This window comes from Pinus tabuliformis, chromosome 9, assembly GCF_031772625.1.
Source record: "Pinus tabuliformis cultivar Carrire ecotype Pingquan chromosome 9, CPIR1, whole genome shotgun sequence".
NCBI classification, from domain to species: Eukaryota; Viridiplantae; Streptophyta; class Pinopsida; order Pinales; family Pinaceae; genus Pinus; species Pinus tabuliformis.
The window spans coordinates 231,018,120-231,041,365 of record NC_142307.1 but is presented as its reverse complement, the minus strand read 5'-3'; the positions used below and the strand labels follow the sequence as shown (position 1 = coordinate 231,041,365).

The 23,246-nt window shown below is 36.3% G+C and overlaps 1 protein-coding gene across 1 annotated transcript; it reads left to right on the top strand.

Moving 5' to 3' along the window:
* Positions 1–1,364: 1,364 nt before the first annotated feature.
* Positions 1,365–16,347, top strand: LOC149148036 (uncharacterized). Its single transcript, XM_089442463.1, has 2 exons — positions 1,365–1,721; positions 15,080–16,347. The coding sequence occupies exons 1-2, from the start codon at positions 1,479–1,481 to the stop codon at positions 16,226–16,228; spliced, it is 1,392 nt and encodes a 463-aa protein (XP_089298589.1). The 5' UTR covers positions 1,365–1,478; the 3' UTR covers positions 16,229–16,347.
* Positions 16,348–23,246: the final 6,899 nt, after the last annotated feature.

The following is a 23,246-nucleotide window of genomic DNA, read 5'->3' as shown; positions in this document are numbered from 1 at the left end:
TATACTATTTATTTTATAATTACAATACAATTCACTATATTAAAATATGAACACAAATGCATGGTATAGCGGTGGGGTGCGAATGTATTCTGGATGTGACAGCTCAGATGTGATGGATGTCAGCTAGTCTGATATGTATAATGTATAAAAAAAAGGACCCCATATCGCTTCTTCTGGGAACTAGCCCCTCCTATTTGAAAAAAACTATATTAAAATATTCTAATTATTAATAGAGAAACTTTTAGGAACCAATATTTGTAAATAAGCTCATTTGCCAAAATATATTGGATAATTTCTATTTTTTCTAAATTTAATTGAACCAAATTTTATAAATGAAATTATTTTACCTTAAAAATTTCTAAAATTGTATAAACATTATATAAAATCATTAAAGATATTATCAAACATTTTACATGAAGTAATAAAATTAATCTAGATTTTTAAGCTTTAAGATAAATAGGCATTATAAAATTTTGTCTTTACTTATTTTCCAATTATTTACAAAAATGATCTAATTCCAATTATTTACAAAAATTATCTAATTATTAAGCATAAAAATTATTTAGTTAATAGTTCTTAGGTAGCTAGTTCTCGATGATTAATATTTTGTATAATAATGAAATTTCATTTTTCAAAAAAATATTACATAATATTATTTTTACTAATTATTTACTACAAAAATTATCTAATTATTTTCCCATTATTAATCACAAAAATTATTTAGTTAATATGTTTAAGTAGCTAGTTTTCGATGATTAATATTTTATTAGATCGAGTTCAATATTTTGAAACCTTCGAGGAAACCAGCTTCAGCTTAATTTATGGATCGTACATTTTCAACATATTACAACATAGTCATGAGTTATGATGCCACTCAAATCAAATCAGGTAAAAAAATTATTATTAAATTCTCCCAACCACCTAAAATATTTTTGATGATTAATATGTTATATAATAGTAAAATTTTATTTTAAAAAAAATTACACATTATTATTTTTACCATTAAATTAGTATCTTGATAATTCGTAAATAATGTTAAAAAAAAAAAAAAACCCAAAATGACCTTAGAGATTGTCTCAAAAATGTGATCTCAGAACCTAAATAATATAAACTTTTTCCCTTCTTTAAAAAATAAAATAGTATTTTTGATTGCTTCGTAAATAACGTCATGACCAATTCATGAGACAGAACCTAAATAATATAAACTTTTTCCCTTCTTTAAAAAATAAAATAGTATTTTTGATTGCTTCGTAAATAACGTCATGACCAATTCATGAGACATACTTTATTTTTTACCAAAAAAAAACTCAAAATGAGCTTAGAGATTGTCTCAAAAATGTAAACTCAGAACCCAAATAATATAAACTTTTTCCCCTCTTTAATAAAAACCCAAAAATCTCGAAGACCGAGGCCTAGGCAAATCTGGAAGATCCGAAAAACTTTGGTCTAATTCTATGCCTCATTATTCCTAGTATTCCATGACCATCTTGCCGAAGTTCCTGTTAAAAGGATTCAGAGTTGGACAGATGCCGTCCAGGGGGGTTGCACTTAAGGAGTCTATTATCCCTTCTCCGCCCTTGGCACTCTATGAAGGCCTCAAACACAAGCCACACATCTGCAGACTGAACAAACCTTGGGTTCGCACAATCATGGCTTCTTCTGTATCTACTGCTAGCAGCGAGCAAGCGGCAGTCAAGGCCCAAGAGCCCCCTCCATTGCAGGTATTTTGATGCGTGTGTTTCTGGGTTGGATTTGCAGTGCTAGTTTTGATTAATTTTCAAGTGGGTTCCAACAGCTTCATTAATTGGTCTAAATAATTCGTGGGTTATGGAAGGATTATATGTCAAATTTTGAGCGTATTTAGCTAGGAGTTTTTGGATTAAGTATGGTTGAGATTGATCTCCTGTTATTTTTTCTGTTTTCCCTTATTTAGTAAGGAAATCATATACACAGATCATATGCGTTTAATGTTGTTGATTCTGTGTTATATGGATTTATCATGGTTGGCCCTTCAACTAGCTATCTTGTATGAGCTTACTATGGTTACCCCTTCAACTAGCTATCTTGTATGAGCTTACTATGGTTACCCCTTCAACCAGCTAAGTGGCTGCATTTCTTGATAGCTGGATATGGATTACTCTGTTTTACAAAATACTAAAAGAATTGAGTGTTTAAGTTCTTTTCTCTTAGAGCTTGGTGGCCATGTTTTAACATGGTGTAGTCGAAAGGGGAAGTTCTCACAAGAGGTCTAGGGAGAACCTGAAATGTATTTGAAAAGGGGTTGGGGCGAGGGGAATGTTGATAGGTCACTTGAAATGAGATTGTGCACATCCGAATGACCCGGGGATTTCTCTGAATAATCTCCAAAAAGTTGAATGTGCCTCTGGAACACTCTTTTGAATGGTAAAATCCCATTAGTCAAGCCTTCTCAACCTCCGCACATCCTGAGAGAAGACAAATCTGCTTATTGAATTGAGTTTCAAATGCATCAAATGCTTTTGACCGCAACTTTATATCAGATATCTCTTATATTCCATTGCTTCTCTTTCACTATATAAATAAATCAGCCATCGGATAGTAATGCAATTATCAGAAAACCACCTTTGTTAATTTAGTCCTTGTTGTTCTGAAAGTTGCACAGATATCTGGTGTGCATTTGTGATAAGGTTCAATGCATGTATGTGGGGCTGCCGATGCAAGACAAAATTAACCTCAATGCTTTCATGAGCTTGAACTGAACTTTAAGTGATCCAATTGTTGAATAACAATTCATCATGGTGCTATGTCAATGTGCATGAGTATTGTTACACTATATTTTGAAGTACAAACCCTAGATTTTGCAAAACAATTTAAACTTTTGCACTTATTTTGCACAGTTATTCTATTTACAACAGCTACAATCACCTAAACTGGAAAGGTTCTACTTTTCGCAATGCTGGGAAGCTCTTGGTTTTACTCTTCTGAAGGCTACAATGAAGGCTATAAAACAGACTTGGGCAATCTCTTTCCCAACATCTAAGTGGTCATTCCAAAGTTTTCAGCATATGGTTGATTACAATTTTCTGCACCTATTTTGCTCTTTTATTATATCTGCAAGAGCTACGATCAGCTAAGCTGGAAGAGATGTACTTTGAAAGACCACTGTTCTGCCTTTTGAATTGCCAAGAAGATCTTGGTTTTAGGCTTCTGGAGGTTTCAATGAAGGCCATAAAGCAGACTTGGTCACCGAAGTTGTCATTCCAAAGTTTTCAGTATATGGATGACTATAATATTAGAAGGATCCTTTGGAATGTTGCAACTAAGCAACTCTAATGAATTTTAAACATATACAAGATCATTGATCCCCTTTAACTGTAATCTGTTTATTTTCTTTCTATAGGTTAGCTCCAGGATGAAGTTTGTCCCAAGATCAATGTTACAATCACTGCAATTTAGGTGTTTCAGTACCATATATTGCAGCCATGCCGATATGGAAATCTTGTGTTGTTATCCTTAAACTTTTACGAATCCACTAAACACCTACACCATATGCTTATAAGTATTGCATTATTTTCAAATCTCCAGTTTTCATACGAGATAAAGATGCATTCTTTCAATAGTTGCAAATTGCAATTACTTATATTTGATCTTATTCTTGTCATCATAATTGTACATATACCCTCATTTCTTTTCTATCCTTATAGAGGATTTTTTTCTTCTGTATCTTATCATAAAGTGATGAAATTAGTGGCAAGCATGGTTTTTGTGGGTCTAAGTATCTCTTGTAATGGGAATTACCAAGGCCCCATAGAGGATTAATTTAACCTGCTATTTCTAATAGACTTTACTATTTTGCTTTCCTTAGTAACCATCGCTTTTATCGAAGATAGCTTGCCTTTGCACAAGGAGTCCGATTTAAAAATAGTGCATGCCTGGTTGACCATCTAAGATACAGGAATATGTATTGTTGTAACTACTTGGATAACAATATCCACTCAGACTTTCAAAATTGCATCTACAAGGTGTTGGGTTTTCTTTTCTGTTGTCAGCATCAATATCTGTCATCGGTATCAATTATTTGGTTAAAGATTCCAATGTTATTATTAATATCCTACCTCTATTATTCCTCCAATCTGGAAATATTATAGTACAGCATATTTGAATTTTTTTTCTTAAAATTCAATTGGCTCTAAATCAACCTTGATATCTCCAGTGTCTTTTGCTCTAAGTTAATTTCGAAGAGTTTCAGTCTTGACAAGTTCTCACTATTCCGTCATATCATATTCATTTTTTGTTCTCTCTTAGGAGTACTCTCTTCTGACTTCAAAAGCATGTCTAAGTTGATGCCCAAAATCAAGCTTTGAATATGGAATAAATGAGTCCACGGCTAAAACAAACAAACTCTACAGTTAGTTAATGTTTATGCATTTTCAAATTTATAAAAGTGATCATTATAGTCACTTTTTAACATAATGTACTTGTTCTGTATATATAGATGTAGTTTAATTTATAGACGAAAAGACTTTTTTTACAACATTTTTTTGGTTAATTTATAGACGAAATGACTTTTTTTACGACATTGTCCTGGTTAATTTAAAAAGTTGAGTTTAAGTTGCTTAATCTATAGAATTCGAGTGCCCCATGGGGTTTTTCAGGGTGCTGAATCCATTTATGCATTCAAAAATATACTTTAAACAACAACAAAAAAATGCATTATTTCTTGAAATTATTTTGGTGGATTCAGGTGAAAAACTCTGTTTCGTCTGTAAGTTAGATTATATATATATAAACCGGAACATGAATTTATGGAGAGATTGGTAACTTCAAAGATTGGCTGCCACTATTACACCAGATACAACTATTTCATAAATGCCACAAATATATCAGTTATAACATTTTTCCAGAGACTTGAACCCATGCAGCTGGGGAAACAAATTGTTCACCAAACCACTCCTTTGACCTCATAATCTGAATATATTCACTGGAGGTAAAAGATTTAGTTGATTGATCAAATTGTAAATAAATATCTCACATGTTTGGTATTTATGGTTGTTATCCAAAACATAGCTCAACTGACATGCTTGGCCAGAATTACTTTCTTTCTGTCCTTATCAGGAGGATCCAGAGTCCAGACATATTGCACTTGTCAAAATGGCAGAGATTTAGAATTACTGTTATTATTTATAAGATGCACTTCCAAATAATCTCTAATTCTATCTTTTAGGTGTTGAAAAGGGATAGTTATACTGTAATGGGAGCAATAGGCATATTGATGACAGGTGTGGAAAGAGGTATTTATTTGTAAGTGGTAATGGAATTTGTTTCTCATTGATTGTGTTGAGGTTAAACCAGCATAAATCTATTTAAATATGGATCTAATATGAATTGAGAGGGATCCAATTTTTTCACATGCAAATTTTTTATGAGCTAATATTATTTAAATGTTTTGTATATATATATATTTATATATTTGGCCGATTTAAGCAAAATTTCAACTTTGATGATGGATGGACGTCCTGATTCTTTACACATTATACTGGGTTGTAGAATAAGCCTCTCGGCTCAATCAGAATTATAATTCCACATACCTTTTTGCTATAAATTTCTATCTTACAAATGCTCATATCAAATATCTTTTTTCCACTATCTGTTTTCTGTTGTAGAGAGCTATTTTCTACTAATGTTATTTGCTTAAGTAAATGAAAAATATAAGATGCTTTTTCTTTCCCCACAAATGCGACTTATATTACTTCAAATATGCTCCAGATTCACAGTAGAAAGACATAAGAGTTACAATGGAGAGACATACGAGTTGCATGAAGATCCTCTTCCTATGAAAGTTAGGGAGGCTAATACATGGGCATGTACTCCAAGGGGTAGGTGTTGGAATCTATAACTTATACTTGTTTTATGTGTGATACAGTGTTGTAGGAATGGCCCCCTCCCCCGGTTTAGAAGCCGGATTCACGTCCCATGTGGAACGGTGGGCAAACGCGGTTTTGAAAATCAGAATTGTGACGGTTCCATAGGCCTGAATCACGGTTTTGTTGGAAATTGACAACTAATTAATGTAAATTTGGGTAAAATTGTATCATTTATTGACAAGTTAGTTTTATACCAAAACATCAGCTATGTAACTGAGGAGGCTCGTATAAAACTGATGAATACCCGAACTATTGTAATGGAGAATCATTTATTGATTGAATATAAATTCCAATCCCCTGTCCCGTGGATGTTTCCTTGACACCCTGTCAGGGTTTTACCACGTAAATCTTGAGTTTTTACTTGTGTGGTTATATTCAGTTTCATTTTTCTTTCTTGTTTAGTAACCTCTTGTAACTACAAATGGTATCAGAGCGGTTGAGTTGAGTTTGGAGGTGAATGCTTGTGAAAAAAAAGGCTGCGTAAAACCATGCGTGGTTTTTTTTGGAGGCGTGGTGAAAGAAACTGCGTGATCGTGTGGCTTCTTTGGAAGCGTTTGCAGTGAAGCCAGAGCTGCCACATCCGTCGAGGAAGCTCCTGCTGCCAGAGTAGAAGAACTGCGTGCGTGTGGCAACAAGGCCTGCGTGTAGCAACATTCGTCGAGGAAGCCAGAGGCCCCTCTGAGAACTGCGTGGACCCTTTGCTTGATTGCTGAGACACTGCGTGAAAACCTGCCCGTTGTGGACCAGAGGAAGAGCCGTCGTTGCGTGGAGCGAAGAGGCCCTATTCAGTTCTTGCACGCCACTGTCCAACACCTACGTGGAGGCCCATTTCTGTCTTCTGCATGTGGCAAACCGTCGAGGAGTTGCGTGTAACCAACGCCCTGTCTAGAACCGGAGCAAGGAGCCCAGTGTGGACCACCATCTTGCTCTGTGTGTGCCTGGTGTGCCTGTAGCATTTGCTGCCCGTTGCCATCTGTCGAGGAAGTAGCGTAGCCTGTGTGAAGCCAGAGCTTGCTCTCTGATCTTTGCCTATGCCTGGACCAGACCCGTCGAGCTGTTCTCTGCATGTTGGTTGAGGGTGTGAAGATTGCGTGAAGACTCAGAGTGCCTCTGCGTGCTGGTCGAAGAAGCCAGAGTGCCGTATGCGTGTAAACCAGTTTGCAAGAAGGAAGATGCTGGTGAAAGCTGCATGAAAACTACCCGTCGAAGAGGACCCTCTGCCTGATCATCTTGGAAGGCCGGGTATTTTTTTTTGCAAAATTTGTTGAATAAATTCAGGGTTTGTTAAAGGGTTTCTTTAAATCGAAGAACAAAGATTTTTTCTTTCAGGAAACTGAAATTAAACAAAAGGAATTTTCAGAAAGATGTTGTAGGTTTTCTAAGTCAATTTGAAAAAAAATTGGGAAAGTAAAATTTTGAATTTTTGTTGGGGAATTTGTGAAATTTTTCCAAAAATTGAAGTAGAAAAAAAAAATTGGAAAACCCTTTTTTGGAAGAAGACAATCAATTTTTTTTTTTAAGAAACCTTAGTTGAAAGACTGAAACCCTAGGAGGAAAGAAATGGCCAAGATGACGAATGCAAAGTTCGAGGTGGAGAAATTCACCGGCAAGAACAACTTTGCTCTTTGGAAACTGAAAGTTAGGGATTTGCTGGTGTAACAAGGGTTGCACAAAGCTTTGGACGGGGCAAATAAGAAACTTGCTAGCATGAAAGATTCGGACTGGGAGGACTTGGATGCCCGAGCTCTCAGTACCATCAGGTTATGCCTGGTGGATGAAGTTCTCTTCAACATTGTTGAAGAGAGTATAGCTTCAGGCTTATGGGAAAAACTGGAAAAACTATATATGACAAAGTCGTTAACCAATAAAATTTATTTGAAAAGACAATTGTACAGTCTTCGAATGAAGGAGGGTTCAAAAGTTGCAGAGCATTTAAATGTTTTTAATACACTTATATGCCAATTATTAGATGGAAGTTAAAATTCAGGAGGAAGACAAAGCTATAACCTTGTTGTGTTCTCTGCCCGAGTCATGGGACCACTTCGTAAATTTAATCAGTTGGAGCACCGCTGATTCTTTGAAATTTGAATCAGTTGTGGGAGCTCTCTTGTCTGAAGAAGTACGAAGGAAATCCAGTACTGAAACAGCTGCACCAGAAGCCATGATAGCTAGAGGACGGTCAAAGGAAAGAGGAGAAAAAACAAGGGGGTCTTCCAGATCTAAATCAAAGGGAAAGAAGTGTAAGGCAAAATGTTGGCATTGCAACAAAATTGGACACCTTAGGAAAGACTGTTGGAAACGAAAAGAGTCTGATAACTCGAAGAAGGAAGCAAATCAGGTTGATTCAGGTATGACAGACAAAGTTTTATCTGCTGAAGAATTATGTATGATAGATGACACTTTACCTGTATGTAATGTCTTTTAGGGTTTAGAAAGTTGGCTGTTAGACTCTGGTGCTTCTCATCACATGTGTCCACACAGAAATTGGTTTACTTCATATGAATATGTAAATGGTAGTTCTGTGTTTGTGGGTAATAATGTATCATGTCAGACTATTGGGATGGGAAATATCAGGATTAAAATGTATGATAACACAATTAGAACATTAACTAGTGTTAGACATGTACCTGAATTGAAGAAAAATTTGATTTCTTTGGGAGTGTTGGATTCGGATGGTTATAAGTTTACAGGTCAGAATGGAGTGCTGAAAGTCTCTAAAGGCGCCCTAGATGTTATGAAAGCGGAAAAGGTTGGAAATCTTTACAGACTCAAAGGAAGTACTCATGCCAGTGAAGCAACTATTGTGTCAGAAAAAGAAGAAGGTAATCGCCTATGGCATCAACGATTGGGTCACATGAGCGAGAAAGGTCTTTAGGTACTGATGAAACGTAAATCACTTCCTGATCTGAAATCTTTGAAGTTGGATTTCTGTAAACATTGTGTGTATGGAAAATAGTGTAAACAGAGATTTAAAACTGGAAATCATAATAGTAAAGATATTTTAGACTATATTCATTCTGATCTGTGGGGACCATCTCCTGTTGTATTCTATATCTTTTAACGTTTATTGATGATTTCTCTCGTAAAGTTTGGGTCTTTCTCTTGAAAAAGAAAGTTGATGTATTCAATATCTTTAAACAATTTAAAGCAATGGTAGAGAACAGAATAGGCAAATCAATTAAATGTTTAAGAACTGACAATGGTGGTGAATTTACTTCAATAGAATTTGAACAATACTGTAAGGATGAAGGAATTGTTAGACACAAAACTGCTGTTTATACTCCTCAACAAAATGGTGTTGCTGAACGTATGAATCAGACTCTTATGGAAAGAGCCAGAAGCATGATCAGCAATGCTAACCTGCAAAAGGAGTTGTGGGCAAAAGCAGTATCCACTGCTTGTTATTTAGTTAACAGATCACCTTTAATGGCAAGTAAATGTAAAATTCTTGAAGAAGTTTGGTCAGGTCAATCTTGTGATTATTCACATTTAAGGATATTTGGCTATGATGCTTATGCTCTTATTCCTAAAAATCAACGTTCAAAATTAGATCCAAAATCGAAATGTTATGTCTTTGTTGGGTATGACTATGCGGTGAAAGGATACAGGTTGTGGGATCCTACATCGTGGAAGATAGTCATTAGTAGAGATGTAACATTTGATGAATCTTCTCTTTTTAAATCAAATGTTGAAAGAATTGAACAGGGACATGTATCGCCAAATCAACAAATTCAGTTCGAGGTTAGACCTTTCAGTGACAGTCAAAAGGAAGAAGAGACTTCTGGAGAAAAAGGTGTCGAAGATACAAAGGAAGCTGTTGAAGTTTCTGAACCAGTTCAACGACCAGTCACTCAAGAAGGTCTACAAGGGAAAGAAAAACTCCCAAAAGGTATGAAGATTCTGCTTCATCTTTTGCTTTGATTACTGAAGATGGGGAACCTTCTTGTTATCATGAAGCAGTAGATGATATGGATAGCGAAAAATGGAAAATAGCTATGGAAGAAGAAATGGATTCCTTAGCCAAGAACAATACTTGGGATCTTGTAGAACTTCCTGAAGGGAGAAGTGTTGTTGGATGGAAATGGGTCTTCAAACTAAAACGGAAAGTTGATGGAAGTATCGAAAGGTATAAGGCGAGACTGGTAGCAAAAGGGTATTCTTAGGTTGAAGGTATCGACTTTCATGAGATTTTTTCACCAGTTGTAAAACTTGTTTCTATTCGTATTGTGTTGGCACTAACTACATTACTTAACCTTGAGTTAGAACAGTTAAATGTTAAAACAACTTTTCGACATGGTAATTTGAATGAAGAGTTATATATGTAACAACCATAAGGTTTTGTACAAGGTCGCAGCAGAAGATTAGTTTGCAAGCTCAAGAAATCATTGGATGGTTTGAGGCAATCTCCCAGAGAATGGTACAAGAAGTTTGACTCCTTCATGGTGAGCCAGAACTTTATTAGAAGCGAGTATGATCATTGTGTATACTTCAAGAGTTTCAATGGCATATTCATTATCTTAGCTTTGTCTGTTGACGATATGCTTATTGCAAGCAAAAGCATGGAAGAGATCAACAGGTTAAAGGGTCAGCTCTCTAGGACGTTTGATATGAAGGATCTTGGAGCAGCAAAACATATCTTGGGCATGGAGATACACAGAGACAGGAAAAATGGTAAGCTTTGGTTATCACAACAGAAGTATGTGGAGAAAGTACTTGAAAAGCTCTGTATCAACAATGTGAAACCTGTTAATGTTCCATTAGCTTCCCATTTTAAGCTTTCTTCGGTTTTGAGTCCTAGAACTGATGAAGAAAAGCAGTATATGTCTCATGTACCATATGCAAATGTTGTAGGCAACTTAATGTATGCGATGGTATCTACAAGACCTGACATTTCACATGTAGTTGGAGTTGTCAGCAGGTTCATGGCAAATCCAGGTGAAGAACATTGGCGAGTAGTGAAATGGGTGCTTCGATATCTAAGAGGCACAAGTGACCATTGCATCATCTTTAATGGTAGTGAAGGATCAATCTATGGATATGTAGATGTTGATTATGCAGGTGATTTGGACAAAAGAAGATCTACTACAGGTTATGTCTTTACTCTTGCAGGTGGAGCAATTAGTTGGATGTCAAAGCTTCAAGAAACAGTTGCGTTGTCCACTACTGAAGCAGAATATATAGCTGCTTCAAATGCCAGTGAAGAAGCAATCTAGTTAAAAGGTCTACTTGATGAGATTGGAAGGACGCAGGAGAAAGTGAATGTACTTTGTGACAGTCAGAGTGCTATTCACTTGGCTACAAATCCTGCTTATCACAACAGAACCAAGCACATTGATGTAAGGTATCATTTTTTGAGACATGTGATCGATGGCGGAAAAGTACCTCTTCAAAAGGTCCATACACGAGAGAATTGTGCAGACATATTCACAAAGCCAGTTACAATAGAGAAGCTGCGATGGTGTTTAACTTCTCTTGGCTTGCAGAAGAGATGATAATGGGCATGGGCAAGGGATCAGGAAAATTGTTGTCAAGGTGGAGTTTGTTGGAAATTGACAACTAATTAATGTAAATTTGGGTAAAATTGTATTAGTTATTGACAAGTTAGTTTTATACTGAAACAACAGTTATGTAACTGAGGAGGCTTATATAAAATTGATGAATACCCAAACTATTGCAATGGAGAATCATTTATTGATTGAATAGAAATTCCAATCCTTTGCCCCGTGGATGTTTCCTTGACACCTGTCAGGGTTTTACCACGTAAATCTTGAGTTTTTACTTGAGTGGTTGTATTCAGTTTCATTTTCCTTTCTTGTTTAGAAACCTCTTGTAACTACAAGTTTCGGCACTCTTCGGTCACAGTTTGTGAGTGGTTTTGGGACTGGCCCGCAAGGTTTGAGGAAAGACCTGCGTGGTTCTGCGGCTCAACTTTATATTTTTTTTTTTATTCTTATTTTTCATTAACTGTGGTTAAGGTGGGGCTTTCAGGACACTCCTAAGGTGCTTCCTTGATGTTCCCTAGACCCTTTTTAATGATAATGTTAAATTATTAAAGTAGGAGGATGAAATTCATCCTTTTACTTAAATTTTTAACATGATTTTGAAATGACTCAGGATGTTTGAGAGAGGTTCCAACCTCATTAGAGTTCATATGGAGAAAATAGAATTTCATATCCTATTCAAAATTCTTCAAACTTAATAGTTTTTAGGATTTCAGGATTAATGGAATTGTGGCACTTCATTAGATTATATCATAGATGAGGGTATGTGATTGGCATTCAATCAAGAGCACCAAGCCCTATATGTACCTTAGTGTTGGTGGTGTTGATTGTAGAACACCTTTGTCATGGCCTTAGCAAAAATTTACCCTTCACCCAAGTCAAAATCATTGATCCAGTGATGTTAAGCTTTTTCTACCATATTTTAAGGCTTGGATTAGGCAGTTTGATCAAAATTGGGCAATGTTGACTAAGATCCCTAAAGAATCGAGGTAGAGGCAAAGGCTAGACGAGGAGCAGAATCTAGATTCTAGATGGTTGATGCTTGAATAATTAATCATTAATGTACTGTGGATGCCATTTCTATCTTGATTTGTGTACAATATACATGCTTTGATACTATGTTGCAGGAAACATAGGGCAAGGCGGCGTTTCCGTACGGAAACAGGTACGAAACACTGAAACACATATGGTACAGCCCTGAATGCATTTCAGGCCGTACTGCCACGTTTCACGAAACTGAAACGTGGCCAGTATGGCCTAAAACGCGTTTCAGGGCCGTATGACTCACGTTTCAACTTTTTACTTGTGTTAAAAAAAAATAAATTGTTTTCTAATTTATGTTTAGGTTATCCTAGTGACTTCTAGTTGCTTTTAGATGCCTGTCTAAAGTTATAAAAGTGAACTTTTGCCCTAGTGTTGATATGTAGTTCATGGTAATGTTAAATTCTTAAAGTAAAAGTGATATTCTCCTTTATTTTTCATTTTCATCCTTTTACTTAAATTTTTAACATTACCATGAAATGACTCAGGATGTTTGAGAGTGGTTTTGCCCTCATTGGATTTCATATGGAGAAAGTAGAATTTTAGATCTCACTCACAATCCAGCGGACTTATCTGTTTTTTAGGATTTCAAGATTGGGGGGATTGCAATGTTTCCATTGGATTTTATCATGTACTAGGGTATGGAACTTGTATTTAATCAAGAGAACCAAGCCCTCTATGCAAGGGAGACTCCCAATAATGAAGAGCATGTAGGGTACTAGGGTATGAAACTTGTATTTAATCAAGAGCACTAAGGTCGTTCAACTATGTAGGAGGAGACTCCCAATCAAACACGAGACAAGAAATTAGAAATTTCTCGTGGCTGATTTTGGATATTTCTATTTTCATTATGTGATCATTCATGAGTAAATGTGATGTAAATTTAGAGACTTATAGTTTATGCATTCATAATTGACAATTTTATCATAATGTAATAAATTAGAATGTATTATACATGCTTTATGATTGCACATATTTCTTAAATGTCCTAATATATATATATATATATATATATATATATATATATATTCGCGTTTCCCCGTTTCCAAAATTTGGGGAGGTCGCGTTTCGTATCGGTTCCCCTTTCGGAAACTCGTACCCGTTTCCCCGTTTCGTGCAACCTAGCTTTGATATATTCTGCAACTAATTTGGCATTTTGGATGTTTTTGTGAAAATAAATGCAATGAATACACGCTTCTAGGACGCTTCCAAGTTTTTTTTTAAATGACACTTTGTTTCCAAAAACACACCTGCCTCATCCCCGCTTCATGCAACATTGATGTGATCATATTTGTGATTGTTGTTATTATTTGCCATTGTGAGGTAGGGGTTTTCCTACGTAAGAAGTCGGTTTCAATGTTTTGGCCTTGGGAGATTGTTAGATCTAGTTGGATATGAGAGTTTGTCTCCAACTAGTTGGTTTCTAGTTTGCTGTGTGGTTGAGATATTTTCTCAAAAGATTGTTAGTATGCTAAAATAGTGCATGTATCTTAAACCAAAGCTGAATGAATTATTTGAAATGATGTTAATAGAGTATGTAAACACAGTTCATTGTGTGTGTGAAAACGATGTCTCCTCTCCTATTTCTCTACAGGAGGGAGTCTACCTCCTTTGGGAACACATCAATTCCTGCTTTGACATGGATTGCAAGATTATTTTTGAACAGTCAATTATCCCAATTGTAGGTGGGATTCAGGAATTGTTTCTTTGAAAGGTTGCTGGGAACCACCTTTTCCCAAGGAAAGCAATAGCAGACAGTCGCATCATATTCAATATCTCTTTGCAGGAGTCCCGGATCATCCAAGCATCCCCTAGGAGAGGTCCTCTCCAAGCTAGGGAGGTTGTGAGCATGTAACTGTATTCTGCTTGAAATCATGCCCAGAGGGTCAATTGGACACTTCCATAAAACATGCCCCCTTGTTTCTTCTTTTTGACATTGAAGAAACCTTGATTGCGCACCAACCAGCCCAAAGCTTTGTATTTAAACAGGTTCCGGGCCTTCCAGAGAGTCTTGCATCTCTTTAGCAACCGGTCCTAAAGTCACCGGTCCATCACTTCTTATTTAAGGATAGGGATCTCGAGTCTCGCTCTATTGTATAAGTTCGTTGTGTGATAGGTGAAGAACTTCCCATTACTCCACTTCCAGTCCCTCCAATGCATTCCCGAATCCTGAAGATGGAATTTGAAGCAACAACTTTTGGGGATCATTTTGCATAATTCTAGAAGGATTGGTTTGTCAGCTCTGCTCCACTTAGTCTTTGAGCATGGTGTAAATCTCTCCACTTGTACCACGTGTGTTGTTTTTCCGAAGTTTTGGCCAATAGAAGAATCCTTTTGTGGCCAGCCTCTTCTCAGAATAGCAGGTAATAAGCCAAGTTGGCCGTGGGGATGATAATAAGTTTTTTTCCCATTAATTCTTATTTTTTAAAATTTTTATTTGTAACAAACAGGAGAATATTTTAACTGATAAGAGCGATTGGGTTTGCTTTTTGTGATTTTGATAAGGCCCTGTTGATTTTCTGAAAGTGTAGCATAGTATTGCGAGATTGGCAATCCAGTTGGGAGCATAATCAAAATTCATCCATTATTTTCAATGAGAATCTGTCTTATTATCAGAGTGAATGCTCGTTGCAGGTTGCCCGTCGCTTGGAGAAATTCAAGACTACAATCTTTACACAGATGAGCATCCTGGCTCTGAAACATGGGGCTATTAATCTTGGGCAAGGCTTTCCAAACTTTGATGGCCCTGAATTTGTTAAGGAGGCTGCCATTCAGGCAATAAGGGAAGGGAAAAACCAATATGCAAGGGGTTATGGTGTTCCACAGCTAAATTCTGCCGTGGCTGCGCGATTCAAAAAGGACACAGGTTTGACAGTTGATCCAGAGAGGGAAGTAACAGTCACTTCTGGCTGCACAGAAGCCATAGCTGCAACTATGCTGGGTTTAATCAATCCTGGGGATGAAGTGATCATGTTTTCTCCTTTCTATGACTCATATCAGGCAACATTATCTATGTCAGATGCAAAAATTAAGACTGTCACATTACGGCCACCCGACTTTGCTGTTCCAGAAAAAGAGCTGAGGGAGGTCTTCTCGGAGAACACTCGAGCCATTCTCATCAACACCCCACACAACCCCACTGGAAAAATGTTTTCTCGAAAGGAGCTAGAACTTATAGCTTCCCTTTGCATTGAGAATGATGCCTTGGCCTTCACCGATGAGGTCTATGATAAGCTAGCATTTGAGGCAGAGCACATTTCCATGGCTTCCCTTCCAGGGATGTATGAGAGAACTGTCACAATGAATTCGTTGGGAAAGACATTTTCTGTAACAGGCTGGAAGATTGGTTGGGCTATTGCACCGCCTCACCTGTCGTGGGGAGTGAGGCAAGCTCATTCATATCTGACGTTTTCAACATCAACCCCCATGCAATGGGCATCTGTTGCTGCTCTACAGGCCCCAGACTCCTATTATGAGGAACTATTGAAAGACTACAGGGCTAAGAAGAAAATTTTGGTGGATGGTCTGAAAACTGTGGGTTTCAAGGTCTATGATTCACCAGGCACTTACTTTGTAGTGGTTGATCACACTCCATTTGGATTTGACAATGATATTGCATTTTGTGAGTATCTTATAGAAAAAGTAGGTGTTGTTGCCATACCGACAAGTGTCTTCTACATAGACCCAAATGAGGGTAAAAACCTGGTGAGATTTACCTTTGCCAAAGATGAGGATACTTTGAAGCAGGCTATTGAAAGGATGAAAGCAAATTTGAAGCGATGATTGCTTAATCTGTGTTGCCTGTTGAACATTTGCACGTGTGAATTTTACCTTTTATATTGATTGGAAGTTTGGAACTCTTAAATTAAACGGCCTAGTTGGCTATCCATGGTTCATGGTAAGATTTGTTTCTTTTCATTTTGTTTAAGGCAATCTGCTTCTGGGATAGTAAAACTAGGAATTCCAAGTTAAAGCTTAATTTGACTTTCCTGCTGGTTAAGTAGAGAATCATATAGTGGTGCAACATTGGATATTGTTTATGAAGCATTCAGTAACTCTGTGGCCCCATGGAAAAAGAAAAACAGCTCTTGCAGCACAGATTAGAGTTGGATATTGTTTATGAAGCATTCAGTAACTCTGTGGCCCCATGGAAAAAGAAAAACAGCTCTTGTAGCACAGATTAGAGTTTAATTTTCATTATATTTATGATTAATTCCATGCTGATTGAGTAACTCTCTAGAGGGCAATTATATGTCCAATTTCCAAAGTTCTGAATTATGATTGGGAGTAAGATTGATTGAATTTTAATGCAATGATGATTCAATCAATTAGATTTAATGCTCTATGCACATTCTGCAAATATTATCTGTAGAAATGGTCTAATTTACGGTATATTCTCTAAAGCATTGTTTTTCTTTTTCTGGCAACTGATGTTTGTTTTTTTGTTGTAGTTGTGTCAGTTTTTGTAGGCTTGGACACCATGTTAAGCTTAGGTATGTTCTCTGCTAGAGCAATTTATTTTAATTTTCCAATATTTTTTCCAGATTAGCAATCACATCAGCATTAAAGTAAACTGCAGATAGAACATAAATATAAATTGCAAAAGACGAGCCAAGACAAGAGGACACAAGATGTGGCGCTAGCTAGGGACAAACTTCAATGTGGGGAAATCCTTGATCAATTCTTCTTATATGTTCTTCAATAGTTCAACAGAGAGAGAGAGATAGTACGTTTACAACAGAAGTCAACACTTTAACTTATCTAGATAAGAGCATAGATCATCTCTAATTAGATGATACATGAGATCAATTGAAGACATGCTGCTTCCACTGATTCTCCAAGGTGACTCCTTCACCTATCAATGTGTTGCATTTCGTCATCATCCTGCACCTCACTGCGCTGCACCATGCTACACCCATCATCATTATGCTACATCTCATCACACTTCATTAATTATGACTGTACCCATCACTGTACTGCATTATGTGCCATTACTACACCATATTGCCATCCTGACCTATGTGTTGGCTGCACCTTGCTTGCTTGTTGTCCCTAGCATGCTTATTGTCCTTAGCTTGCTGTTAAGTACCATACAACTGTCCCAATGTTAGTTAGTTGTCCCTTGCATGCTGCTCTCCTTCGGAGACAGATGCTTCTGTTGTTCCGGCAGTTCTGGCTGTTTCGGCTTTTCCGGCAGTTCCGGCTTTTCCGGCTGTTCTGACAGTTCCGGCTTTTACGGCAATTCCGGCTTTTTTGGCTTTTTCGACAGTTTCGGCTTTTCTGACAATTTTGGCTTTTCTAGCTTTTTCGACAATTCCGGCTTTTCTGGCTTTTCCGGCAATTTCGGCTTTTCTGGCTTTTCCGGCAATTTCGGCTTTTCCGGTAATTCCGGCTTTTCCGGCAATTCCGGCTTTTCCGGCTTTTTGAGCAATTCCGACTTTTCCAGCAATTCCGACTTTTCCGACAATTCCGGCTTTTCTAGATTTTCCGGTTTTTTGAACAACGTAGAGTTTATTCTCCCATGATTGCATTTAGATCTAGGGCAGCGTATACCCTAGGGTACTCCCTCTATCTCTCATCTTTATCAAACCCAAAACAAGATGAAGTGAGATCACAAGAGTGAGTGTGTGTGAGACAAATGACTTCAAGTCCTCTTCTATTTATACTAAAACGTAGAGGTTTAATAGACATGACTATTGGGCTTCTGATCCTACATAAGTTGCTGGCCGACTTAACAATTTGTCCACAATCAAAATAAATTCATATCTTCATAAATACTTATCGGAATCGGATGATCTTTAGATCAATCCTACACCTCTCAATGAGAGGGATCCAATAAAAATATCAACTGCCATTAATAAGATGACCCACATGGAGTTTGGCCCTAGTCGCCAATTTTAACATAAAGATTCAACAACCAAGAAGGATTTAGACTTGCTTTTAGCCAAGATGCCACAGCATTGGAATAACTATTCTACCAAACTTCCCCACAACCTGTACCTCGATTCAACCACACCGCAGAGATAGGGGTTTCTCCCATATTAGAATTCTGGTGAATGGATTAATAAGCTTTTCGTCCTCACCATTGAACCAACACCCACCCCATTGGCATATTTTATAAAGCATTAAATGATTGTCTTACCTGATTTGTTTATTTATTTAGATTATAGTGCATGGTTATTTGTGCGTTTCTCCTATCATCATTATTCCATGTTTCTAAGATACATACTATGTTCTGCCAAGTTTCCGGGATGGGAGTGCAGGAGCGGGGAGATGCACAAGGGACGTGTGGGAGCACTCTTAAATTTTAGGAAATTCAGGAGGGATGAGGTGTGTTAGAATCCCTAGCAGATGGGTCTTCTATATCTCTAAAATTATAAAAATAAAAATAATAATTCTAAAATCCTAACAATAACAATTCATCTCATACAAATTCATTCATCATTGTGCAATTTAGTGGAACCGCTGTAATCCCACCAATCCTGGAATCCTGAAAACTGTTAAGTCTACCAAATTCTAAATAAGATTTGAAATTTTGCTTTATTCATTTGTAGTCCAAGTAAAGCTTAGGGTTGTTGGACAAAAAAATATGGGGATGGCCAGGTGTCCTCCTTCTAAAGGAAAGGGGGTGCCCAAATGCCCCCTTTTGGGGAAATGCAAACTGGGTAATGTTCCCCAAGTTTCCCAAGGTGCCTCTGGTCCCTGGAGCGTGGGAAACATGGGGACGTGCCCCTGTGGAACACTGGATATAGAGTGAGTGATTGGAAAGTGTTGCATTTCTCCTATTGTCATTTTTCCAATTTTTGAGATAGATGGTGAGTGTTTGGCACTGGATTTGCATCTTTTACTTTGATAGCAGTGATGGATGTGAGTTAAATTGCTCTCTGTTTATTTCTCCATTTGAGAGTTGGAATTCCCATGCAATATTGAATACGTAATGGTGCTTAGGGTCACATGGGAGGGTTATAGATACTTAAGACCATTTCATTTTTTAAAGAAAAATGTTGTAGGGAAACTCGTGGGCACTTACCCATATTTCACAAACAGTACCTGTCTAAATTGTAAATCCATTGGTGCTGATTATGGTGCCTGACTTTGTAGGGATATCTGGTTAGGAAAACAAAGGCAGCCAGCCCAGGGAATTGACCTCAAAAGATCTTGCAGGTAGCTCAAAGCACTCAAATGCTCAAGCTAGCCAGTTGGACTACTTGTGGACAATTTCTTGTCATCTTCTTTTACAAATTTATTTTTGAAAACTTGCATTCTTTATATACCCTTGAACTTTCTTTGAAAAATGGAACACGACTTACCGTGTCTCCTGAATACCAAAGTGAGTTTATTCCGCTAAGCTCCTAAATGAGCCAAGTCTGCTTAGTTGGATCAAGCTTGCCAAGAATCAATGAACTTGACCAAGTTACTTGGCAAGTTTGACTGGGTTTAATTGAGATTGATTGTTCTGACACATTAGGAGAGGACTTTTTGACATTTACATATTTCTGCATTTTTTTTTTTGAGATTTTCTAAATTGGCAAGTTTTATGCTTGAGCATTTCTGAAGTCCGACAAATAATGTTTGACTGGCCTATTTACCTGATTTGGATCGAAAGCTTTTGCTCCACTGCATAGATTTTCTGTTGAGAGGGTTTTTTGACATTTACATATTTCTGATTTTTTTGAGATTTTCTAGATTGGCAAGTTTTATGTTGAAGCATTTCGGAAGTCCGAGACATACTTAATGTTTGGCTTGCCATTTGACCTGATTTGGCTCTAAAGCTTTTGCTCCACTGCATAGATTTCTATTTCCTTCCTAGGTTACAGAGAAGGCTGGTTTCTCTCACGTATATTTCCTTTATTCGACTAACTAAGATTCGTATTATTTGAATTTATAAAATTAGGGCATTATCTGAAGATATAGCAACTTTCTTGTTTTCTTTTGGTGTAGAATTCAAATTTGAATTTTGGAAGATTTGGGTCATTTCAAGATTTGGGCAAAATTTGAAAAACATTATATCATCATACATAAATATTTCATAATAAAATTCTGATGATACTTAAAATTCTTACCTATATCTTGTCAGAATTTTATAATGGATAAGATTTTGTCAGAATTTTATAATGGATAAGATTTATGTATGATGGAATAATGTTTTTAGACTTTTACCTAATCTTAAAACCAGTAAAAAAAAATCCAAAAGTAAATTTAAAAAGCAAAGAGAGATTGCTATATGTTTAAGATTTATGTATGATGGAATAATGTTTTTAGACTTTTACCTAATCTTAAAACCAGTAAAAAAAAATCCAAAAGTAAATTTAAAAAGCAAAGAGAGATTGCTATATGTTTAGATGACTTCCTAACTTTTTGTCAAATTTTTAAAAATTAATAAGTTTGTTATATGATCAACTTATTCCTTAAACTAACACTTAAAAAAAGGGTCGATATTTACTTGAGAAAACTTTTAAAGTACATTATAAAAAATATTGAATAGAAGTATAATTTAAAATACATGATTAAAAAATATTGAATAGAAGTATAATTTAAAATACATGATTAAAAAATATTGAATAGAGGTATAAAACATTTTGCTAGCAAAAATGGTTTATCTTAACTCTAATCCGTCATTACCCAATGGCCGAGGCAAGGGACAAGGCCGAGAGGAGATAATCACCTAGATAAAAGCAAACGACTGATACTATACACCAAAGTGAACTAAAATATTTCACAATAAACTGGTGGCAAAGAACTAGTGAAAATTTGAGGTTATGGTTGTGTGTGGAAATTAAATTAGAACAACATTTTTTAAATTATGGATCCTACTACTCAATACATTTTAAAATCCTTTTATAAATATGCATTGTCAATTTTAAAATCCTTTTATAAATATGCATTGTCAACTGCTTACTCTAGGGTGATCATGGTTAAAAATGCATTGTCAACTGCTTACTCTATGGTGATCATGGTTAAAAGATAAACCAGAGGAGCTGCAAAGGCAGCAAGTCCTTGCCTTAAGAACTTAGAAAAGGCAGCAATTGTAGGAGAACAGTATACCTAAGTGATATGAAGTAGCATTAAATAAACAGGCAAACAGGTGTATAGAGCTCAATGTGCAAGCTAGATTCACATTAAATAAACAAACTTACTTATCTAAAGAACCAGTAAATATGAGGAAAGGGAAGAGATGGAGTTTGCTGCATCTTGTCCATGTTGTACGTGATTTCACAAGTGTTACACACTCATGCTTTCACAAGTGTTAAACATGGAGTTGGATGTTTTCACAGTGTTAAATTGATTGATTAGTAAATATGACATATAAGCAATTAGGAGGCAAAAATGTTTTATATTGTAGAATGTTTTGTCTAACTGGAATGGTAGTTGTGGTTTTTTATTTTTTTAAATGTGTTTTTGAATGTATAAATGGATTTAGTGTCTTAAATTTTTTTGAAATAGTTGAATTATGCAGATTTGGTTGCTCAAATTTGTGATTTCAACAAATCTTAATTATGCAGATTTGATTGCTCAAATTTGTGATTCCAACAAATCTTTACCAAATATTGGGCAAATTTAACTAAAAATATACCAAAAACTAAAAACATAAAAAATTAGACTATCACTGTTCATTATTACTCTTTTTAAATCTGTCGTGCTAAATTTTTAAAATTTATTATCTTGAAAATGTTTAAAAACTTTGCAAGATGCCCATTGCATTGATTATGAATATTATTATTTTTAGCTTTTGATCTGCATTGCCTTGATCCGAGTCCCAAGATGTTGATTACTAGATAATCGAACAAGAACACATGTTCAGTGAGTATCCATATCGTTTGAACTTGGCATTGGTGTTAATTTTAGGTATGTTCTATGCTTAGAGCAAATTTACTTTAATTTTCCATATTAGCTCAATATCAATTCTAGATTAACAATCACATTTAGCATGATAGTAAAATGCAGATAGAACATAAACATAAATCGCAGAAAACAAAGCCAAGACAAAAGGACACAAGATGTGGCGCCAGCCAGGGACAAACCCCAATGTGGGGAAACCCTTGATCAAATCTTCTTATGATCTTCAATAGTTCAGCAGAGAGAGATAGTACAAATACATTTGAAGTAAACACTTTGACTTGCCAAAATGCGAGATCAGACTTCAAAGATCTTCACCATGAAGATGACACAATGAGGTTGTAGATTTGATGACAAGGATTGCAGTTCTAAACTCAGGGGAAGGCATACTTATCAATCCTCATTCTTCAACTGATTCTCCAAGGTGATTCCATCACTATGTTGCACCTTGTTAGTTGAATAATATTCAACACAATAATACCAACCCATGACAATAGCGCTATCCATCTCATATTGCAACAACAACATACAACATACAACCCTCTAATGGCTTCGACAGTATGACAACTCCATGTATTATGCTAATGATCTGAGCCCTCAAATACCCATATGGAATATTGACTGTGGTGTTATGGCGTTTGGCCTAACACAGAGTTTTCCTGTAGCAGCATAAACCTTTGCTGCTCACGAGGAAGTCCGCACCTTCATATTCTCTTACATGATCAGCTCATCGATCTATCTTCTATCAATGATGAAGCTCCACCATGGTCACTGAACATAGGCCTATATTAATCTGCCCTCTAACAGTCCCCTTTTCTGCTCCAAAGGTCATTGTACTTAGGGTTTCCAACCAAGGTCTTCAACACAGTGATTTCTCTTCCACAAAATTCACTGTTTATAGCCTTCATCAAGTTCAGGATCTCACACCCCTTGCTCCATCCAAGTGACTGTACATAGCTTCTAA